This window comes from Portunus trituberculatus, chromosome 47 (assembly GCF_017591435.1).
Source record: "Portunus trituberculatus isolate SZX2019 chromosome 47, ASM1759143v1, whole genome shotgun sequence".
In the NCBI taxonomy this organism is placed as follows: Eukaryota; Metazoa; Arthropoda; class Malacostraca; order Decapoda; family Portunidae; genus Portunus; species Portunus trituberculatus.
The window spans coordinates 12,003,729-12,028,048 of NC_059301.1; the positions used below are offsets into that span (position 1 = coordinate 12,003,729).

The 24,320-nt window shown below is 42.6% G+C and overlaps 2 protein-coding genes and 1 long non-coding RNA gene across 4 annotated transcripts in view; 1 reads left to right on the top strand and 2 right to left on the bottom strand.

The window, feature by feature from the left end:
* The window catches only part of LOC123520559, a 151,328-nt gene that overhangs the window by 57,726 nt on the left and 69,282 nt on the right, over window positions 1–24,320 (bottom strand). Inside the window, exon 4 of the mRNA XM_045282941.1 lies at window positions 19,765–19,860. The gene's annotated coding sequence lies outside the window, so the exon portion shown is untranslated. The remainder of the gene's footprint in view (window positions 1–19,764; window positions 19,861–24,320) is intronic.
* On the top strand, window positions 175–20,702 carry LOC123520566. 2 transcript variants are annotated; one of them, XR_006679308.1, is made up of 2 exons: window positions 175–237; window positions 18,512–20,702. It is a non-coding gene; the product is annotated as an uncharacterized LOC123520566 (long non-coding RNA). The 2 variants fall into 2 exon arrangements; XR_006679309.1 differs by having other exon boundaries at window positions 188–237; window positions 18,776–20,702.
* On the bottom strand, window positions 10,744–15,099 carry LOC123520564 (protein HEXIM1-like). Its single transcript, XM_045282949.1, has 2 exons — window positions 14,604–15,099; window positions 10,744–13,510 (listed from the first exon to the last, which is right to left on the bottom strand). Exon 2 carries the CDS (start codon window positions 13,233–13,235, stop codon window positions 12,162–12,164), a length of 1,074 nt encoding a protein of 357 aa, XP_045138884.1. The 5' UTR covers window positions 13,236–13,510; window positions 14,604–15,099; the 3' UTR covers window positions 10,744–12,161.

A 24,320-nucleotide genomic window follows, 5' to 3' on the forward strand; every position in this document is an offset into this window, starting at 1 on the left:
GAGAGAGAGAGAGAGAGAGAGAGAGAGAGAGAGAGAGAGAGAGAGAGACAGACAGACAGACAGACAGACAGACAGACAGACAGACAGACAGACAGACAGAGAGAGAGAGAGAGAGAGAGAGAGAGAGACAGACAGACAGACAGACAGAGAGAGAGAGAGAGAGAGAGAGAGAGAGAGAGAGAGAGAGAGAGAGAGAGAGAGAGAGAGAGAGAGAGAGAGAGAGAGAGAGAGAGAGAGGTGAGGGGGGAAGGCAGGCAGGTAAGCAAGGAAGCAGGCAGGTAGGCAGGCATGGGGAGGAGGAAAGCACAGGGGAGGGAGGACAATGGGGATGGGGAGGGATGGGGGGAGTAATATGTAAATTCCCTATAGAGACTAATAAATCAATGGGAGATATTTAGCCGCTGGGATAATAATTTGTTCCTGTGTGGAGATTAATTAACTGATGGTGATGATGAGGATGGTGATGGTGGTGATAGTGCCATGGCCAGAACCACCGCCACCACAACCATCATTATCACTATCTCTATCACTATTACTGTTATCATTAGTATTTTTTTCTTCTTTTTTTGTGGGGGGCGGGTACTAAGAGAGAGAGAGGCTCCGGCCCTTCGTACATGATAGTAATGCTGCCGTTACTAGAAATTTGTACCCGCTGCATTTCTTATCAATATTTTAATGAATCGATCATCTCCTAGTACCACCACCACCACCAACACTACTACTACTACTACTACTATTACCACCACCACCACCACGACCACTACTACTAATACTACTATTTCCACTACCACCACCACTAATACTACTACTACCACCGTCCCCTTCTGCAACAAAAACAACAACTATAACTACTGCTACTACTACTACAGCTGCGATACCATTACTAATACTACTACTACTACTACTACTACTATTACTACTGCTGTTGCTGTTGCAGCTGCTTATGATGATGATGATGATGATGATGATGATGACGATGATAATGATAATAATAATAATAATAATAATAATAATAATAATAATAATAATAATAATAATAACAAAATGCAGAATTTCTCTCTCTCTCTCTCTCTCTCTCTCTCTCTCTCTCTCTCTCCTGAACACCGAGTAGCGGCATTCAACTATTACTAAGGGAGCAGTGCCTGTGAGACCACGTGACCTGAGAAGCCAGTGCCAGGAGTCTTTACCCAGTCTAGCCAACCTGCCCTGCCGTAATATTTTCTCAGTTTACACCTACACACGTTAGGCATCGCTTCCATCAACAACAGCTGTGTGTGTTAGAGGGGCGAGACATTAAAGAATTAATAAGTGTTGAATCCTTGCTGGTGTGATGCATGTATCCTGATCTCTTGATGTCTTCACTCTCAACTAATCAATCTCTTCAGGACGCGTTTTCATATTCATTCTGGTTACTATTTGGTGATTTTATACAGCTTCAGAAACATATGTTGGGGGTTAGAATAGTAAAGACTGTAGCTAATAATTTTTTTACCCCAATAGACGCTTCCTAATGCAAATAAAATCGTCTTATCATACCCAAAAATCAAGATGAAAATGCGTCTCTGTATTGAAGGAGTTAAAGTTACCAGGAATCGTTCAGAAGAGAGAAAACCTCCAAATATTACAAGGCCGCTGTGGTACAGTGGATCCATGCTTGCTTTGGGTTCCGAGGGGTCTCCAAGCGCACGGGTTCGTATCCTGTTCACGGTCCGAGTATAAGTTGGGCTTCCTCACTCGGGGCAACGGTTTCCTAGCGGGTGGGCTTTGAGATAGGAGGTACCCCAAAAAAGTATCCCTTTAGCCCAGAAATTCCCGTGAAAAGCCCACATGTTTAGTTCACCATTAGTTCTTTTCTCCTTATTCTTCATTTCGTTTCGTAAGACATGCCTGATGTGTAAGTAAAGTCATTGTTACTGTTATTCTTATTACTAAATGTTATTGTTACTGATAATACTAATCGTTTAATGTCCATCCGAATAAACAGACACCTCAACGTAAATAATAGTGTGGGTGTAAACAGATCAGTAAATCTTTCAAACTAACGAATGAAAGTAAACATTTGTAACTGAATGCCCGCCAAGAAAGAGAGAGAGAGAGAGAGAGAGAGAGAGAGAGAGAGAGAGAGAGAGAGAGAGAGAGAGAGAGAGAGAGAGAGAGAGAGAGAGAGGAAGTATCAAGGAAGTATCTTTTACTTTTTTCTATTTTTGTTCTATTTATTTATTTATTTACTTATTATTTATATATTAATTCATTTATCATATTGACTTTTTCATGTTTGTCCAGTTTCATTTTTCTATTGGTGTAATCATGTCAGGACTTCATTTTTGAAATAAATAAATAAACAAATAAATAAATAGACAAATAAATAAATGGACATATAAATAAAAAGACAAATAATAGAAATAGATAAGATGAAGACCGATATATAAAAGAAAATGAATTGCAAGATCTAAGAAGCCTTTTTTTTCTTTCTATTCTTATTCAGTGTCTTATGAATGGAAACAATCTCTCTCTCTCTCTCTCTCTCTCTCTCTCTCTCTCTCTCTCTCTCTCTCTCTCTAATCCTTTCCTGTATTATGTAATTCTTCTCCAGCATTTAATCCTACCCTATATTCTCTCTTTATTGCTGTTCCATTCCTTTCCTCGCTCCAATCTGTCCCTCCCTCCTCCCTCCTGCCACTCCTCAGCTGGGTCTCAATGTTTACATCGTGACGTCACACCAACATGGCTGCCCTGCCCCGCCCCCTTACCACACCGCGCGGCACGAGACCTGACAGGCGGGCGGTGTGTGCTGCCTCCCCATCCCGAGTCAGACACGATTCGCTCAACAAACAGATGCAAACTTACCCTAACTCTATTGTATACTTAACCTGACTTTACCTTACTTTAATTTTCCATCACACAAATTGCCAAGTCTTAACGTGACATTATCGTATCTTATTTTGTCATAGCTTACTTCCTTCCCTTCCTAAATCTTACGTTACCCTACCTTGTCTTGCCTTGCCTTGCCTTGTTTAACCACACTTTACTTTCACTTCCCTTGCCTTGCCTTACCTCACCCAGCATGCCTAATGTAACCTTACCGTACTCAACCCAACCTTACCTTATCTAACCCAACCCAACCTTACCTTACCTTACATTACTTTTCCAAATTTACCCCTACCTTACCTTACCTTACTTAAATTCAATCTATCCATTCCTAGCTGATACAACGCGGAAGAATAAAAATGTCACAAGTGAAGAAAGAAAAAAAAATGTTGATATAAAAAACGAGAAAACAATAGAGGTATTATTGTTGAATTAAAAGAGGAGGAGACAGAAGAAGGAGAAGATGAAGAAGAAGAAGTAGAAGAAGAAGGGGAAGAGGAGGAGGAAGAGGAGGTGGGGGAAGGAGGAGGATGAAAGAATGTGGAGGCACGAAGGATGGAGTGAGCAATGGAGTGGCGGTAGGTGGATGTGGGCTGGCTGCATTGACAATGAGGAGAACGAGAACGAGAAGACAGGATGGTGGGAAGGAAGAGTGGAGGGGACAGGTGATGTAGGCACTGTCGCTATTGTGGGGATGGGAGAGGGAGGGAGGGAGGGCAATGAGAAAAAGAACGCATTTCAATACCAGAGAAACTGAAAAGTGAGAGGGAAAAAGAACTAGGAAGAGAACAGTACAGTGAAAGAAAGGGGGGAAGTGAAGGAAAGGAAGGGAAAGGAGTGGAAAAAAGAGGAAGGCGGGGTTGGGACGGGTTGAGGAACTGAGGGAAAAGAAGGAAACTGATAAGGGTATCTAAAGTATAAAGGGTGATAAGGTGGAAATACAGAGAATAGTTCGGGAGTACAGGGGTGAAGGGGTGAAGGGGAGGGAGGCATGATGAGGAACGAAGGGAAGGGCCAATGAGGGAGGAGGAAGGGAGGGAAAGGGGTACTAAGGAAGGGTGAAAGGGAGGAAGGGAGGGTAGGAGGGACTATTTGGTGTGTAACTGATAGTCCTCTTCCTCTGAGCTGAGTGGGTGCCCTTGAGCAGGACAGAGAGAGAGAGAGAGAGAGAGAGAGAGAGAGAGAGAGAGAGAGAGAGAGAGAGAGAGAGAGAGAGAGAGTGTGTGTGTGTGTGTGATGACTCAAATTCACAAACAGTACGTACAAAGAATTCTTAAAAAAAGACTTGATAACTTGGGCTCAGACTTGGCACTTTTTTTTTTTTTTTTTTTTTTGTGTTACATTACAAGGGCACTGGCCAAGGGAAAACAGTGTTGGAAAAAAAAAATCCCGCTGGTTGCCAGGCCCTGTTAAGAGGAAAGTAGGAGAAAGAAAAACAAAAAATCTAAAAGGAGGGTCCAGTTAACGTAAGAGGTGTCTTGACACTCCTCTTTTGAAAGAGTTTAAGTCATAGGCAGGTGGAAATACAGACACAGGTAGAGAGTTCCAGAGTTTACCAGTGTAGGGAATGAAGGAGTGAAGATACTGGTTAACTCTTGCATTAGGAAGATGGACAGAATAGGGATGAGAAGAAGTAGAGAGTCTTGTGCAGCGAGGCCGCAGGAGGGGAAGGCATGCAGTTAGCAAGTTCAGAAGAGCAGACAGCATGAAAACAGCGGTAGAAGACAGATAAAGATGCAACATTGCGGCGGTGACTTAAAGAATCAAGACAGTCAGTTAGAGGAGAAGAGTTGATAAGACGAAAAGCTTTAGATTCCACCTTGTTTAGTAAAGCTGTGTGTGGATCCCCAGACATGAGAGCCATACTCCATACACGGGCGGATAAGGCCCTTGTACAGAGCAAGCAGCTGGGAGGGAGAGAAAATGGACGAAGACGCCACAGGACACCTAACTTCTTGGAAGCTGATTTAGCAAGAGTAGAGATGTGAAATTTCCAGTTTAGATTTTTAGTGAAGGATAGACCGAGTGTGTTTAATGTAGAGGAGAGGGAAGTTGAGTGTTATTGAAGAAGAGAGGATAGTTGTCTGGAAGGTTATGTCGAGTAGATAGTTGTAGAAATTGAGTTTTGAGGCATTGAACAAAACCAGGTTTTCTCTGCCCCAATCAGAAACAAGTGAAAGATCAGAAGTTAGGCGTCCTATAGCATCTCGCCTTGAGTCATTTAATTGTTGTTGGGTTGGGCGTCTGTTGAACGCTGTTGAATAATGCAAGGTGGTATCATCAGCATAGGAGTGGATAGGGCATTGAGTCAGATTTAGGAGATCATTGATGAATAATAGAAAGAGAGTGGGTGATAGGACAGAACCCTGTGGAACACCACTGTTGATAGTTTTAGGGAAGAACAGTGACCGTCTACTACAGCAGCAATAGAACGATCGGAAAGGAAACTGGAGATGAAGGTACAGAGAGAAGGATAGAATCCGTAGGAGGGTAGTTTAGAAATTAAAGATTTGTGCCAGACTCTATCGAAGGCTTTCGATATGTCAAGGCCGACAGCAAAGGTTTCACCGAAGTCCCTAAAGAGGATGACCAAGATTCAGTTAGGAAAGTAAGAAGATCACCAGTAGATCTGCCTTTACGGAAACCATACTGGCAATCAGAGAGAAGGTTGTGAGCTGATAGATGCCTCATTATCTTCCTATTAAGGATAGACTCAAAGGCTTTAGAAAGGCAGGAAATCAAAGCTATAGGGCGGTAGTTAGAAGGATTGGAGTGGTCACCTTTTTAGGGACAGGTTGAATGTGAGCAAACTTCCAGCAAGAAGGATAAATAGAAGTAGAGACACAGATGAAAGAGTTTGACCAGGCAGTGAGCGAGTTCGGAAGCACAGTTTTGAGAACAACAGGAGGGACTCCATCCGGACCGTAAGCCTTCCGAGAATCAAGGCCAGAGAGGGCCAGGAAAACGTCTTTATAAAGAATTTTAATTTTAGGGATGAAGTAGTCAGAGGGTGGAGGAGTAGGAGGAATATGCCCAGAATCATCCAAAGTTGAGTTGGTAGCAAAGGTTTGAGCGAAGAGTTCAGCTTTAGAAAAGAAGAGACAGCTGTAGAGCCATCTGGATGAAGTAAAGGAGGGAAAGACGAAGAAGTAAAGTTGTTAGAGATATTATTGGCTAGATGCCAGAAATCTCGAGAGGAGTTAGAATTGGAAAGACTTTGACATTTTCTATTGATGAAAGAGTTTTTAGTAAGTTGGAGAATAGATTTGGCATGATTACGGGCAGAAATATATAGGGCATGAGTTTCAGCAGTTGGATGGCTACGGAACCGTTTGTGAGCCGCCTCTCTATCATTGACAGCACGAGAACAAGCAGAGTTAAACCAAGGCTTTTTAGCTTTAGGGTTAGAGAAAGTATGAGGAATGTATAGCTCCATGCCAGAGATAATCACCTCTGTTATGCGCTCGGCACAAAGAGAAGGATCTCTGACATGAAAACAATAATCATCCCAAGGAAATCAGAATAGTACTGCCTTAGTTCCTCCCACTTAGCAGAGTTAAAATGCCAGAAGCACCTCCGCTTAGGCGGGTCCTGAGGCTGCACTGGAGTGATAGAACAGGTAACGGAAATTAGATTGTGGTCGGAGGACCCAACGGAGAGGAAAGTTTAACAGAGTAAGCAGAAGGGTTGGAGGTTAGGAAAAGATCAAGAATGTTGGGCGTGTCTCCAAGGCGGTCAGGAATACGGGTAGGGAACTGCACTAGCTGCTCTAGGTCATGAAGGATAGCAAAGTTGAAGGTTTGTTCACCAGGTTGGTCAGTGAAAGAAGATGAAAGCCAAAGCTGGTGGTGAACATTGAAATCCCTAAAATGGAGATCTCAGCAAAGGAAAGTGAGATAAGATGTGCTCCACCTTGGAAGTCAAATAGTCAAAGAATTTTACATAGTCAGAGGAATTAGAGAGAGAGAGAGAGAGAGAGAGAGAGAGAGAGAGAGAGAGAGAGAGAGAGAGAGAGAGAGAGAGAATATGTAAAAAATTAACATCTATGATTATTACATATAGGAAAGTGCACCAAAAATATTTTTAGAACGCTAATAAAATAATAATAATAATAATAATAATAATAATAATAATAATATATAATATATGCCTTTCACACACACACACACACACACACACACACACACACACACACACACACACACACACACACAAACAACTTTATGACTTACGCTTTGGGGAGAATATTCAGGTCAGTCAGACAGGAAGGCACAAAAGGAGAGGGGACACAAACACACACACACACACACACACACACACACACACACACACACACACACACACACACACATAATAACATACGTCGAAAAAAAAAAGAAAAAATATATATATATATATATATATATATATATATATATATATATATATATATATATATATATATATATATATATATATATATAGTACATAAGGACCAATGGGAGGAGAGTGGACAGTGAGAGTGGTGGGGCCTGGGGGCGCGCCAAGCAGGAGTTTTGGTGTGTTGGAAAGAGGTGTGGGAGAGGGACGGGGAGGGAAAGAAGGGGAGAGGGACGATAGCAGGGAGGGGGAAGGGAGGGAGAGAAGAATACCGCCTCACTAACCGACCCCCTCCCCTTCGCTCCCTCTCCCCTTCCCTATTCCCCCGTCAAGTTAGATGCCAAAGTGGGAATAAGGGAGCATTATTACATCCGCCTTCCTGCTCTCTCTCTTCACCACCACTACCACTATCTTCTTGACTTTTACGTCTCAAGCATCTTCTTGGATCAGCCCAACTCTCTACTCAAACTCCTGTTGCTAAACCCTTGGAACACTCATAAGCGGACATTTTCCAAGACTGCCGAGATCATTAATAGTTTTCTCTTAGTTTTCTCACATTGATGGTGTAGATTCCGTGTTAAACTATCACAAGGATCATGGAAACACCCTTGAGAAACTGATAACTTCCACTACTGACTGTTGGAATATGACTGATATAAGACAATGAAATGTTTGAAGATACGGACTTGAATCGGCATCTCTCTCTCTCTCTCTCTCTCTCTGGCGGTGGCTGGCTGGCTGGTCGGTCGGCAGGCAGTACAAAGCGGACATCCTATTGGATAGCGCCAACTGCCCCCCTCCATGCTTACTGGCTGGCCAATTTATTGCATGAGATGGGTAGAAAAAAAAAATATACTGAATTGATAAATCAGAAATAATAATGACAATAGCGATACCATGTGTTGAACTCCAGCGGGCGAGTATTATTTAGACATCCCAGCAAAAACAAGACGACAAAGAGGCCTTAATAAGCAGTACATGAATGGAAGTGAAGTAAATGTAAAAAAAAAAAAAACAATAGACATAATAACCACACTAAGCAACTGGATAAATTATGCATAAGTGAGAGAGAGAGAGAGAGAGAGAGAGAGAGAGAGAGAGAGAGAGAGAGATACATTACAGCACAAGCGACTGTCACTGATCCCACTGTGGTAACTCACGGACTGAATATGGGTCACAAGTTCAATCAGCAGGCAGCCTGGCAATTCGGCATCCCAAAGCGAGAGGGGCGGAGGGAGAGGAAGCAGAGAATGCGGCTGAGGGCTGAGGGAGTAGGAAAGGGAAGGAAGGTTCAGAATGAAGGGAGAGGAGGAACAAAGAGAGGAAGAAGATAGAAGTGAAGGGAAACAGAGAAGAGAAACAGCAAGGGACAAAAGAATCGGAGAGAGAGAGAGAGAGAGAGAGAGAGAGAGAGAGAGAGAGAGAGAGAGAGAGGGGAGAATATTGCGTTGTAATAACATCCTTAGTGAAAAAGATGATGAGAGAAAAAGGGAGACACGGAGACACACACACACACACACACACAGAGAGAGAGAGAGAGAGAGAGAGAGAGAGAGAGAGAGAGAGAGAGAGAGAGAGAGAGAGAGAGAGAGAGAGAGAGAGAGAGAGAGAGAGAGAGTGTTCGTGACTTCAAATCTTGCAAGAGGATTATTATTTACCTTCCTTGTAACTAAGCTTGTGACGGCAGAGAGAGAGAGAGAGAGAGAGAGAGAGAGAGAGAGAGAGAGAGAGCAGATGCAAAAGAACAATGAGAATTCAGGCTAGAAATGCAGAAGTAAGGAGAAACAAAAGTTATTTGTGATAAGAGATAAAAGGGGTGGTGCGGGGGAGTTGAGGAAGAGGAAGGAGAATAAAAAAAAAGATTAATGAAGAAAAAAGAAACGGGGGAGAGGGAGATGCAAAATGAGAACAGGAAGGATGAAGTAAAGATGGAAATGCAAGGAGGAAGGAACAAAATTGTGTGGAGAGAGAGAGAGAGAGAGAGAGAGAGAGAGAGAGAGAGAGAGAGAGAGAGAGAGAGAGAGAGAGAGAGAGACGAAAGGAGAAGAAACCGGAACTACTGATAAATAAAAGAAAAAATATGAAACAGAACAGAAATGCATCAGGGAAGAGGAGATGGAACACAATGATAAGGGGACCATAATAACAATGGAACAAGAAGAAAATGGAAAACAGAGAGATAAGAATCAGAAGGAAGGGAGAACTGGAAGAGAAAAGGCGAGAGTAGGAAAGGTAAGAGACGCTGCCGCCTTAAAGGAAACGAGATAGAGATAGTAACAAAAATGTGACGACACAGAAGAACAGAGGGAAAAAAATGTAATAATTGACAATGGTAGAATGGAAGAGATAGGAGGCGTGGGAGGAGGAAAGAAGGAAAGGGAAATGCGCAACGACATGAATGATAGATAGGAGGAGGAGGAGGAGGGACGAGGAAGAGATAAAAAGGATGAACTAATGTAAAATTAATAATATTGAGAAGAAAAAGGAAAAAAAAAAAAGAGGAGGAAGAGGAGGACGGACGAGCAACAGGAGGAAGAGGAGGAGGGATGAGGAGGAGATAAAAAGGATGAACTAAAGTAGAATGAAAAATATTAAGAAGAAGAAGAAGAAGAAGAAGAAGAAGAAGAAGAAGAAGAGGAGGAAGAAGAAGAAGAAGAAGAAGAAGAAGAAGAAGAAGAAGAAGAAGAAGAAGAAGAAGAAGATCGAGGAGGAGGAGGAGGAACGACGAATAGGAAAGAGAGGATGGTGACTAAATAACATTGAATGAAAAGAAGAGAGAGAGAGAGAGAGAGAGAGAGAGAGAGAGAGAGAGAGAGAGAGAGAGAGAGAGAGAGAGAGAATGAGGGCGGCCATGCTGAGGCTATGCATACTCGTAGTAGGCAAAAACTAAATCCAAGGGAGGAACAGGAGGAAAAAATAAGAAGCAAATATGAAAGTAAAAATCACCAATGAATGCCAGGACGACAGGGGGATGGCTTGGGGGCAGGGGCGTGGGAGAGCGAACGCTGGGGGAGGAGGGGACAAAGAAAGGACGGGGACCTGGGGAGGTAGGTGGAGGGTAGTCTTTGGGAGGGGATGGGAGAAGGGGGAGAGAGGAATGAAGGGTGAGGGATGGTGAGCGAAGAGAAAACGGAGGCAGTGAAGGGGAAGCTAAAAGAATATTTCTTCACCGTTCACTTATTAAACGTTTACCTTTCTTCTCTGCATCTCTTCATTTAAGATATATATACTTACCAACTGTATTTCTTCAATCTGTGGACGCTACTGTTGAGTAATACAACTATTATACATCCACTAAACTTACCAAGTCCAACTTTGTCAGACACCGCCTCAATGATGCCATGTCCTAACCTGCATCCACCTCCTTGAACATAGGACAAGGCCTCAACTTGTTGCCAAGCACACTCACTCTGCCACCTGTGCATACTAACCTCCGTTGCAACACCACTCCTGCCCATCCATCAATAGTGTATAAACCTTATAAGTAATACATCAGGACAAAAAATAACGCGCATCTTTAAATTTCTATGCATTTTATTCTTTTAGATTTGACAATATATATATTATAACGTTGCGCGGAAGCACGAACACTTTGAAAAGGAAAGATGATCACACAAGTCAGGTACCGCCAGCTGGCCCTCCTCGCCTCTTGCATATACACCATTTTTTTTGGTGGTATTTCATAACATATATTACTTTTTATATATAACAAACTCTTCCTTAAAAAAATAAACACGAGGAGACAGGGGAACTTTGTACTCGCTTGAACCAGCATTCTGAAAAAGCTCCTAAATTAACATCCATAAATAAAATTAAACATTTTCTTGGTAAATAAAATTAAAAGTGACGAGATCACGAAGCCTTTGTTGAGCAATTTCAGAACTCTGGCAGAAAATATTCCGCCGCCAATAACAGGATATGTCCAGTAGACGCCTAGCCCATCACGCCCGCGCCTCACGCCCACAGCTGGGGTCAGTTAGGCGCGTGCGTGCGGCTGTCAGCTCTGCGTCTGACCCAACACTACTTGGAACGACGCACCTTAACAGTAAAAAAGAAGGAGAAATGCATAACACCTTTGATCCATACTGTCATGATTCTTGAAATCTGCATATCCACACAAATTGATAAGAAAAATAGACATTTATAGACTCAAGGTAGAGGGATCCAAGTGAACCACGATGACAATCGAGTATCAACAGAAGCACTTCGTCAACAAGAGGACCCGGGTTATGGGTCCCAAGCGTAGGTCACAGCCAAGGAGCGAGCCAGTGCTCGCCAGCAACGCACAGTCTCTACTGTCACAGATATATCCTGTTGAATTGGCAATCTTTCCTTTTCATTGTTTTTTTTTTTTCTTTTCCAGTCTCGACTGAGTGGCGGGGAGGCCATGACTAGCTTCAAGATGTGCTGGGGGTAGCACGCCACTCCCGCCCTAGCGCCGCCTTGCACTATTGTCCAATTTTGATGTGATAACTCCGCTATGATGAGATCCAATGCACCAAGCAATTTTTAGCAGCACTGATAATCACCAATAACTTCACGTTATTACACATGACTGAGTTGTGCTCAATTTGAAGGCGGACAGGTATCTAGAAACTAGTGTTGGATGGCTTAGCGGCCACCTTTGCCGGAAAAAAAAAAAAAAAATACATGGTAAACAGAAAACTATTGTTTCAAACACTACAAACATTAACATCCAAGAGATCAACCTCAGTCATCCCTGCAGATAATGCAGTATCTGAGGAGGTGTTCCTTCACCTCCACAGCTGTCGTAGAGTCGCAGCCTCAACCTCTTCCTTCTTGGAGACTGTTGGCCACGACGGCAGGGAGCACCGTAGGCGTGGGTGTCACTCGTGTAGACCTTAACCTAAGTAAAGTCCTGGATCACAGATGAGTGAGTGAGAGCGGTACTGGGTGAGCGGGGATGGGAGGGGCTACGCCGTGGTGGTGCTAGACACTTCCCCCTCCACGCCCCCAGCCTCCTCGCACTTGCTGCCCGTCACTTCCTCTACTTCCGGCTGCTCGCGCGACACCAAAGTGGCAGACGAAGACGAAGGAGGGTCAGCAGGTTCGACACTGTCACATGAAACCCCACTGTCAGGTTGGCACTCTACGACAGGAGCGACACTGTCTTGTAGGACTGTCCCCTCCTGCTGGCCCTCCGCTTCCTGTTCACTGTCACTTGAAGAATCGCTGCTGCTGCTACTGCTGCTGCTGTCACTGCTGGAAGACGAAGATGAAGAAGATGAAGACGAAGACAAGGTCCTGCTCTCCGAAAAGCGTCGCAGAGCGAAGTTTTCTTCCCGTAGCCGCCTGTTCTCCACTTCAAGGTTGTTGATTTCAGACCGGAAAATCGTAATCTTTTGTGCAGTTTCTGAATCTACACGAACTTCTCCGGGCCCGACAGCATCGTCTTCTTCGTCCTCCTGCTGTTGGAAGCGCTGACGGTGGCGAGCTCGCACTGCGCGCAACTGACGCTCCAGCAGGTCCACCTTCTCTTCCAGCGCCAAATACTCCTGCACCAGCTGAGCCTTCGTCATGGTGTCCAGCCGCTCGGCGTGAACGTCTTCGTACGCCGTCCAAAATTCCTTCGTCAGGAACTCCTCCTCGTCTTCAGGCGAGGAGTAAAACTGATTGGATTGGTCGTCTGAATCCATGCTGAAAGATGAGTCCCGGTGGCGGCGAGGGCGTGCCACTATGTCTGTGTCCTGCAGCAAGTCGTGCTCCTCCATCAGGAACTGGGTGGTGTTGAAGGGCGCCACGGGCTTGGTTCGTAGACCGCTCCTGTCGCAGCGCTTTCGTGGTCGCTTTCTACGGCGGCGGGACTTCTTGCTCTTCTTGCTGGGAGGCGGTGAGTCGCTCTCGCTCTCTGCCGTCCCCCCCGAGGGGCGGCGAGTGCCCCGGTGGGGGCCACACACCGCAGGCAGGGCCATCGGGTCCATGGTGCCCAGGGTGCCAGAATCCAGCAGGCTCACTTTGGGTGAGGGAAGAATAACCTCAGCACTCATGATGTCACGGGTCGAGCGCAATAATCCGTCTTAAGTGTTCGTTCAATAAGGACGATATTTGCTTCTTGCGAGTGTATCGCGGGCTGACTCTGAGACACAGAAGAGCGGTACACCTCAACACGATCATAGCAGCCGTGTGACTGAGTCGTTGGGGGAACTGCTGCTGCTTCTCCACCCTTGGTTCGCTGCGCACCCGCTGCCGCCACGCAAACTAGTCCCCCATTGGTTCTCTATATATTTTGTCTCCATTAGACTGATGAATATTTTTTTGGTTTCTGAAATATACTATAATCATGCATTTCTAAATAAGAAACACGTTTCTAGCATAGAAATGGTTGAAACACACACACGTACATATATTCCAGAGGGCGGAGTGATCGCATGACGTCACGCCACTTCCACCCTCAGTGCTGTATCGAGTGAAGGAGCAGCGCGACGCCATATTGTGCCGTGGCATTATGAGTGTGGTTTTACCCTGATATCCGGGACTAAGTGTCAAATAAAATTACTCCAGGCCCATAATACCGTGTGGAGTGCATCGGGAAACACCAGCAGAGGCTGCCTCGGCGAGAGGAAGGCCCCAGCCCTCACGTAGCAGCGGTCAGCTGGTGCGGGAGGCAGCGCCCGTCAGCCGAGCACCGCCACACTTGTTTCATTTCCCTTCACCCCTCGCCCTGCCACTCCCGCCACTACTCTCCACCCGTCGACCCTCGCCACCCTACTTGTATCTAAGGTCTAAATATTAAGAATTGGGGCATCCGAGTGTTTTCTTTGTCCGAGGTGTGGTGTGCTGTGCGCCTGTGCGCCCCCACTCCCCCGCTGTCTCGTCTCCCGTCCCGTCCCCCGAGCCTGTGATGTGTCGAGTGCCAGCAGCCTGCCAGGCCAGCCTGTAATGGGCCTACGAATATACGGCTGTCCGCTGCTAGTTCTCTTAATCCTTAGGATGCGTGTCAGAAAAAAATCTAACTTAATTATATAATATATATATATATATATATATATATATATATATATATATATATATATATGCGTGTGAAGTACTGTATAAAATACACGGTAGTGCAGAAAGATAATAGTTTAGTCAGGCCGAAATACGGAGTTATTTATTTATTTATTTTTCCTTTCCCGGGGGGCTCAGGGCGGTGGCAGTGTTAAGATATCGCCTGTACTAAATTATAATAACCTAATTTTTTAGCGAGGCACCCGTTGCAACAGGCCTTGGAGTGTTGAGTAACGCAGTCTGTCTTCCACTAAGTGACATCATCTCGCTCAAATTCACGCTTGCATGAAATGTTTGATGTCCAGCTGCCCACGCATTCCGCTCCCTCAGGACATTGTAATCCCACGCATACACTAACACATTTTTACCTTTAAAGGTAAGCGTTTGCACACAAACATAGCCACAGCACCTCTCCACACCTTCACCAGTGCGAAAGATGCAGCCACACAAACCGGATTGAACAAGTATCTGAGCCATGAACGCACTGGGAAGATCAGGGGCTGGGAGGGGGGAGTAGGTAGGGGAGAGAAGGGCCAACTTTATGCCAAATGTAAGGGAACGTTAGATACTCATATCCTTACACAGGGACCCACGCACCTCCAACCGCTCTTCACTCCAAGTAAACATTTCATATTTGTACACAAATAATAACTGTTTGTAGTTCCCTTTTCCCCAGTAATGAGCATGGCTAGAGTAGACTTGACAACGTCGCTCGGTTCACTCTTGACATTTCTGATGGGGTGTGCGAATAAAACAACTCGGGACTTGCTGAAATAAAGTATCACATCCAACACGATACTTTTTAACTGCTATGTGGTCACGTCTCTCTCTCTCTCTCTCTCTCTCTCTCTCTCTCTCTCTCTCTCTCTCCAACCAACACATCTCTCCACCGCCTCTCCCCCCTCCCCGTACCATCCCACTTACCTCCTGCCCGTCCCTCTTGCTTCCATCCCTTCCTTCCCTCCCTCCCTCTCTCCATTCCTCTTGGTCTCGCCCAGTCTCTCTCTCTCTCTCTCTCTCTCTCTCTCTCTCTCTCTCGTTATTCAAAAACTATACTGTTTCTTTTCATCTTGATCTATCATTACTAACCAGTATCTCTCCTAAAGCCTTTTCACTATTACCTCACATTCCCCCCAGCTTCATTTCCCTGTCCCTCCCCTCCCCACTCTCTCTCTCTCTCTCTCTCTCTCTCTCTCTCTCTCTCTCTCTCTCTCTCTCGTTTTTTTTCGGTTAATCGATCATGTTATCCGGTCTGGTCCGTTTCTCCGTCCACTCGAGCACTATCAACACAATGTAGTGCTCGCCCTCTCTATTCTTCGTTTCCTTTGCCTATATCTCTTTCCTTATCGCCTGTGCCCCACGAATCTGAAGAGCCCAGCTTTAAAGACACTGCTGCCCTCGTCGTTAAACTGTTCTTCTTCATTATTATTATTATTATTATTATTATTATTATTATTATTATTATTATTACTACTACTACTACTACTACTACTACTACTGCTGCTGCTGCTGCTGCTGCTGCTGCTGCTGCTACTACTACTACTACTACTACTACTACTACTACTACTACTACTACTACTACTACTACTACTACTACTACTACTACTACTACTACTACTATTACTACTACGTGTATACGCAAAATCATACATTGCTGCGTAAGATGTTTGTGTTTCATGATAATATATTGTACTTACTGCCTTCAAACCTCAGGGAATGAGAAGATGTCTTGAAGGGAATTTTGTTGTGCCCGCCATAGCAGCTTTCACTGCGTCATAACAGCATGGTCTCCACCCCCCCCCCCTTCAGACGTAAGGTTAAATACTCTAAAGTTGTTAACGATAATTATGATCACGAATTGCTTTCTTTCTCTAGAGAGGGAAAGTCAATACGTCTCGTCCCTTCCCAAGCACAGAGGAACTATTTTAGTGGTGGTGCTGGTGATGGTGGGTGTGGTCTGCGTTCATGCATCTTGTAGACAGCTACGCGGGGCCTTCCTAGTCATCGTCTTCACTACTGTGTAGACATCTAACACTTAATTCACTTCAAAGAAACTCGTCTTTTTTTTTTTTTTTTTCGCTCTGATCAGTGTTGCAGAAGACAATGCTGATTGCCACATGTTGACGCTTAACCATAGCAGATATTCAAGTACCGCCACGCAGGGAGTGGATAAATGTATTCTCCGTTGCTGCATTTCATCGTAAGAAATCAATATAGTTATCCAGTCGGGAACGGTAGCAGAGATAAAATGAACTTATAATTAATTTACCGAGTTGGCATTTGGATAACGCGCTTTTCGTTCCGATAATCAACTTTGCTTGCTATATTGAATTATAAACTTTTTTATCAATCTAGAATCGCTGTAATTTCGAATGACAAAACAGAAAGAGGGGGATGGATGGGTGGTGTTGATTTCGATAAATGCGGAAAATATATTTAGAGGTAGATAAAAAGATAGACAGACACAAATATTGTAACTGATAAATGCGGAAAAGGAGGATAGTGAGGCAAGTAGCTAGGTGTGAAAGAGAGAGAGAGAGAGAGAGAGAGAGAGAGAGAGAGAGAGAGAGAGAGTATGAAGTAAGTTCTGGATTAGAAATCCTTCGCATTAGTCTTGAGTTCTGCCAAGACGCTGAACTTGGGTCAAGGTGAATAAATAAATAAATAAATATATATATATATATATATATATATATATATATATATATATATATATATATATATATATATATATATATAAATAAAGCTGTGTGTGTCTAAAGACAAGTATATATGATTAGTTTTAACTAGCTGCACCGTCTCTTATAGTAATAATAGTGATGATAATGATAATACTATCAGTAATAATAATTTTCATTCTGTAAATATTAAAAAAAAAAGTAATAGCACAAAATCCCGAAGAAAAGAGGCAGCCTTCGCCTTTTTGTCTATCCAATGTTTGTCTTTTGCTCACAACTGACGGTGTGGCTACAGGCAAGACATGGGAATAGCGGGCCGGAGGGCTTGGGGCAGGCAGCCAGCCACACAGTAGGCGGCGGCGGCGGCAGCAGCAACAGCAGCAGCAGCGAGCTTCACCACTCACTCACTTCATCACCTCAGCTTCAAAACCTTTCATCACGTATCACTTCCTATCACGATGTATCTCTGTCCCGGTAACATTTTCCCTTTTCCTGTATTCTCTCTTTTTACCCTCTTCGCTCACTGGCGTCTATTTACCATGTTTTTGCAGCCGCCTCTTTGTACAATAGGCTTCCACTCCCCTCCCCATTCCTTCCTTCCCTAGACACGTTGTTATTGTTCCCCTGTCCCTGCCAACCCTTGTCCCCGTCCCTACACGCCGCCACTCCATCCGAATCACACCTTTAAGTGGGAAGTTGGCAGCAGGGCGTTTGGGTTACATGACTCTTGCCTCTCTCTCCCTTTCCCCTTTTAGTTGCCCTGGTCTCACCCCTTTCTCTCTCTCTCTCTCTCTCTCTCTCTCTCTCTCTCTCTCTCTCTCTCTCTCTCTCTCTCTCTCTCTCTCTCTCTCTTCTATCTACTGATTTGACTTCCTACTTATCTGCTCGCAACCTTTCTCTTCCTCAACAATAACTCTCCGTGATTCGTTGTTGTTTCTCTCCCGCCCTCTCCCTCTTTCGTCCACGCGGCGAGTCGTTTGGGAATGGGGATTGGGTTAGGGGAGTTTGGGCGGGAGGGAGGGGTTTGTGTTGCTAACTTACAACATCAGCACCAGCAACACTAGCTCAGCTCTTGTTGGGTTGTCAGGGAGGTGACGACACACACACACACACAGGTCCCAGCGGCATTCACTTCTGTCAAGCATTCTCTCTCTCTCTCTCTCTCTCTCTCTCTCTCTCTGGTAATAGTGTGAATAAAAGTTTTGAATCTCTCTCTCTCTCTCTCTCTCTCTCTCTCTCTCTCTCTCTCTCTCTCTCTCTCTCAGGGGCGTGGATTGGCCTTGGGGCAGCCTAGAGCGGAGGGGGATCAGAAACCTTAATAAATCGTCCATTCCCTCCCCTCCCCCACCCCACCCTTACCCAACATCTCCCCCCACCACTCCTTCAAGACCCAGCTGATCCCTCCTCACCCCTCCCCCCTTCAAGACTTTCCTTAGCATACCTTACTATACCAACGTTCAGATGACGACAGGGAAAACAATGTATGGATAAGAAAGCACACACACACACACACACACACACATTTTATTTTTACTTCAGTTATTGAGAAATGGAAAAGAAATATGACGTGCCATAAAACAGACGAAAATAATGGCGAGAGAGAGAGAGAGAGAGAGAGAATTCATTTCAATCGTACTCGAAAGATGTTTGCAGGAAGAAACTGGAAAAAGAAAGGCAGAATGACTATGAGACAAAAAGAAAAAAAAAGAAAAGGAAAAGGAAAAGAAGTGAGGAAGAGAAGCAACATAGAAGAAAGACAAAGAAACCCAAATGACACGAGAATGAGGAAGGAACACGGAGGCAGGAATGGTGAAGCCTCTATTGGAAGTGAAGGAAGAGGAACTTATGAAAACAAATACGAGAGAGAGAGAGAGAGAGAGAGAGAGAGAGCTCATTGTATTCCGATAAGACTTCTATTCGTGAAGGTTCTATATTCACGAGTGACGTCCGTGTTTTCAAACGTCTCTGTGTCATGTCTCGACTCGTTTTACAAATTTGTAGTGGATGTTATTTGGAGTTTTCAAGGACGGTGTCATGATTCTGCACGATTTCACACGCTGTGGTGGAGCTACTAGTGTATTTTCAGACTCACGATTTCAATGATAGTTTAACACCTTGAGTACCATGACGCGTTACCATATTTATTCTGCTGACTATTTGATGGTTTTGTTCAGCTTCAAAAACTTATGTGGGGATGAAAATTGTGGAGACTTTGGCCATTAATCTTCTGACCTCCATAGACTTCCTAATGTCAATAAAATGGTCTAATCGTACACATATCTCAAATGTGTCCCAGTTTACAGGTTAACATAGATTCTGCATCATTAATGAGATAAAATAGCAATGAAAACTCAACTTGTCTTTGAGAATAGCCCTTATTGGAGCCCACAGCGTTTCAGAATACGAGCTTCAACAAGTTATAAATTTGGTAAACCTCATTATTTCCACTCACAACTAGCAAGAAGCACTCACCCACAAGTGTCTCAATACAGCGCTATGTTTCTCTTATACTCGAAAGCTTCTTAAACGATTGTGTGATTACGGTCTTCAGTTCACTCAAACAACGAAGATGTATGGGACTGCTACGTATTGGCTCCTTGCAGCTTCCCTTATGTTCGTGTGTTATCAACCTAAGCATAGTTCGTAAAAAATGGCAGGCTAGATAAAACTAAATCATCAGTGGACATGATGGTGACTTAAGCAGAAGAACAAGACGCAGAGGACAGCGGAAGGTTAGGACGAGTGATCCGTTGTGGCGACCCCTAACGGAGCAGCCCGAAGAGGAAAGAATGATGCCATGTTTGTGCACTGATGGAAAACAAACAGATCATAAAGCAACATTTCCTTTTACCTTTCTGAAGACTGGCGGTGACTGTTCATCCCATGGTCTTGGTTTTAATCTTGTTTTCAGTCAGAATGCACATAACAAGGTGTTCTTGCCGGGTATCTGCAAAAAGGAGAGAAAACATATATTTATTAATTGGCTGATTTACTCATTTTTTTACATTGTTTTATTTATATGCCAAACAGATTGACTGAGTGTTAAAAAATCCAACTTGCTGCTTTCTGAAAGGGGAAAAAATGGGCCTATTTGATTCCACAGATCTGTTGATACTCTTGTTTTGTTACAGTTCAAGTCGTAGGAAGGAGGAAAACGGAAGCAGGTAGACAACTCACATATTTTTCTCAATCCCATACAAATCCTGAAAAGATTACTACTACCTTCTCATGACGGCCGTGTACCTCATTAACAACAGATAGCAGTGCCATTCTTTAACTCGTAAGATTTGCTACATATGGGAGATACAAACAATTATGTATATTATGCCAGTCACAACCATATTATATCCAGTCTTTTAGTGCAGGAGTCAGTCAGTACCTCCACTCTTTCTTCCATCCCCTTCATTGGTGAGGTCTGGAACTCTGGAGCTTTTAAAAGAACTCTACAGTATAAAGTCTAGCAGGACAGTGCCATTATCAAGGAAATAATAGTATTTATTTTAATGGAACAAAGAATGTCCTTTATAAAGAAACAAAGAGTGCCCATCACGACGGAACAGTGCCACTAAAGGAAGAGTTACCTTAACAGAACAGCAGTGCCTAACAAGCAGTGCAATCATAAATCAACAAAGTGTCCATTATAAAAGGAACAGTGCTATTATCAAAGAACACACGGTATCATAAAGAAATAAAGTGTCATTACAAAACATATACTGTCATTATAAAGAAATAAATAGTGCCATTATAAAGGAAATAAACAGTGCCATTATAAAGGAAATAAACAGTGCCATTATAAAGGAAATAAACAGTGCCATTGTAAAGGAAATAAACAGTGCCATTATAAAGGAAATAAACAGTGCCATTGTAAAGGAAATAAACAGTGCCATTGTAAAGGAAATAAACAGTGCCATTATAAAGGAAATAAACAGTGCCATTGTAAAGGAAATAAACAGTGCCATTGTAAAGGAAATAAACAGTGCCATTGTAAAGGAAATAAACAGTGCCATTGTAAGGGAAATAAACAGTGCCATTATAAAGGAAATAAACAGTGCCATTATAAAGGAAATAAACAGTGCCATTATAAAGGAAATAAACAGTGCCATTATAAAGGAAATAAACAGTGCCATTATAAAGGAAATAAACAGTGCCATTATAAAGGAAATAAACAGTGCCATTGTAAAGGAAATAAACAGTGTCATTATAAAGGAAATAAACAGTGCCATTGTAAAGGAAATAAACAGTGCCATTGTAAAGGAAATAAACAGTGCCATTATAAAGGAAATAAACAGTGCCATTGTAAGGGAAATAAACAGTGCCATTGTAAAGGAAATAAATAGTGCCATTATAAAGGAAATAAACAGTGCCATTATAAAGAAAAAAACAGTGCCATTGTAAAGGAAATAAACAGTGCCATTGTAAAGAAACAAACAGTGCCATTGTAAAGGAAATAAACAGTGCCATTACAAAGGAAGAAAATGAAGTGTAAACAAACAGTGTGTGTATTCTAAAGCGCGTTTGTTCTTATGTCAATTCTCTGTTTTCCTCACAGCTCTGGAAAAGTAAATACTCTTTCCTGAATATCTTTATTGTGTTCATTTTTCGTAGTGTAAAATGGAGAAGAGCAAAATTAAAATCGTACTCAGAATTAATAAGCGTTTGGACGTCTCATCTCAACCTACTTTTTAGCCCGTATTCAGAAACGCTTTGCTCTCTCACCATGACTCTATATCAAAGGCCACAGAGATTGTCAGCCAGGTTAATTCTCAAGAGCGTTTCGCCAGTTAGTAGTGTAGAAATCTTGTTAATCTGGCTCTAGAATCACAGAGACAAGTGTAAAAATCAATGTAGTTTCTGGCGGACTGTGGTGGAAGTTGTCAGGTTCTCATGATTCTAGCGATTTTTTTATAAGAATTCCTTAGTAACAGTTCATTTTTTTTCCCTCATGATAACATTACAAGATTTGATTTAGGTTAGGCTGATATTCTTGTGATCGAAAAATTTGAAATAATTCCTCTCTCTAAGCACAAGTGGACCTCCCTCCAAACACACGTGGATCTATGAAGGTTGAAAAATTATCTGCGGTAATGATTATCGAAGAAGGAATTTGACTGAGGTATGTATTATAATGGGATACAAGAGTGGTGTAAATTAAACCCTTAGGACCGATAGAACTAGAAAGAGCTGCAGGTTTAAGCTTAATAGAGTCAGACTTAAAGAAGAGCTTTAAAGATACTGGTTCTGAAATAGAGTGGTAGGTGACCAGAATAGACTCGGTAATCATGTTGTCAGCGCTGCCTCAATAGGGAACTCTAAAAAAAAAACTCAATAAAATCATGACCAAGAAAGACAATGGGTGGATGAAGGTACTTATGCTTGTTACGGGACTCCCACGTGTAGCCTGACTATTTTTTTTAAATTTTTTTTTTTTAGTGTGTGTGTGTGTTTTCTTATTACTTCAGGGGCGTATTTTTCATTAAATATTTCGACGTCTTATCTCGACCCCTTTTAACAAGCCAGGTGTATAGTGCAAGTTGCTGGGGGTTCTCCGGGTGTGTTTTCATAATACTAGCGATAGCTTATCAAATATTATGTATCATTAATGGGAAAAGACACACCCGTGAAAACTCGAATAATTTACCTTTGTAGCCTTTAATAATAGTTATCCTGAGAGACCAAGTCGTTCAATTTATTAAGTACTATACAGTAGACTAAAGCAGCAAACTTAGGTAATTACAGTAGATGAGGTCCTACATAACTATGACCTTTGATGTCTTGCGTACGAAGAAAAGAGTAATGCTAAACTTTCATCAACAATCTTCAGTAGTAATTTGAACAAGATGAGACTGACGCCTAGATACTGAAAATACTGAATGTTGAAAAGATGAGCCTAAGATGGAAAGAGAGTACATCAATTGACGATAGATAGATAGAGAGAGAGAGAGAGAGAGAGAGAGAGAGAGAGAGAGAGAGAGAGAGAGAGAGAGAGAGAGGAGAGAGAAAATAGGACCAGCTCGAAAGAAATGACTGAGAAAACAAACCTTATATGGAATGCCAGTATAAAAAGATAAAAAAAAAGTAATAAATAAACAAATAAAATGAAATAATTAAATAATTTTATAATAATAATAATGATAATAATAATAATAATAATAACAATAATAATAATAATAATAAAAAGTCAAGAAAATAATTAAACAGAAAAGATCTCGAATGAACAAATCAAGTCAACCAACAAGAAACAATAAACAAGAACAACCAAAAGTACGAAGCCCAAAACAACAACAAATCTGAAAGGACAAAAGAGTTTACCAGAGGAGGAGGAGGAGGAGAGGGAAGCAAAAAAAAACAAACTACAACTATGAATCAAAGAAGCCATACCAAAACCTTCGAGTTGAGATACAAACACAAGCGCAAGACAAACAGGCAACCTCTTCAGTACCGGGACACATTTTTACCTTGAGTTTGGGTGTGATTAGACGATTTTATTTACATTAGAAAGACTCTATGGAGGTCAGAAGATTAATGGCCAGAGTCGTCACTATTTCAATCCCCACACTAAGTATCTGAAGCTGTATAAAATCACCAAATAATAAGCAGTATAGATATGAAAACGTGTCGTGGTACTGAAGGGATAGAATGCATTGCTAGTAAGTACACAGGAGGAGGAAATAAAGTAACAACGAACACAACTATGAATCAAAGAAGCCCAACCAAGGAAAACCATCAACTTCTAATACAAACACAAGGGCAAGTTAAACAAATAGAATGCATTGCTAGTACACGTACATTATAAACCTTTCTCTTCTGTAGTAATAGTGCGCATCTCTAATTAAAAGGACGAGGTTAGTAACGATCTTATCTTTAATTGGTGCCGTGATAATTATTGCACTACAAGCCATGACGTTCCCAGCACCGCCTTGTAATTACGGAACCTTTTTGTGGTGCCTTTATGAAAACAGGTGACGTGTGTGTGTGTGTGTGTGTGTGTGTGTGTGTGTGAGAGAGAGAGAGAGAGAGAGAGAGAGAGAGAGAGAGAGAGAGAGAGAGAGAGAGAGAGAGAGAGAGAATGGCATCGCAACAACACACACACACACACACTCACAGATTGCGAGAGAGAGAGAGAGAGAGAGAGAGAGAGAGAGAGAGAGAGAGAGAGTACAATAAGTGTAAAGCCCACATTATTATTATTATTATTATTATTATTATTATTATTATTATTATTATTATTATTGTTATTATTATTATTATTGTTGTTGTTATCATCATCATCGTCATCTATTCATTTATTTTTTTAGAAGTCAAAGCAGGTTGCAGAGGACGATTATAAAAATAAACAAACAACCATCACAAGAGAGAGAGAGAGAGAGAGAGAGAGAGAGAGAGAGAGAGAGCAAACTTTCAAGCAAC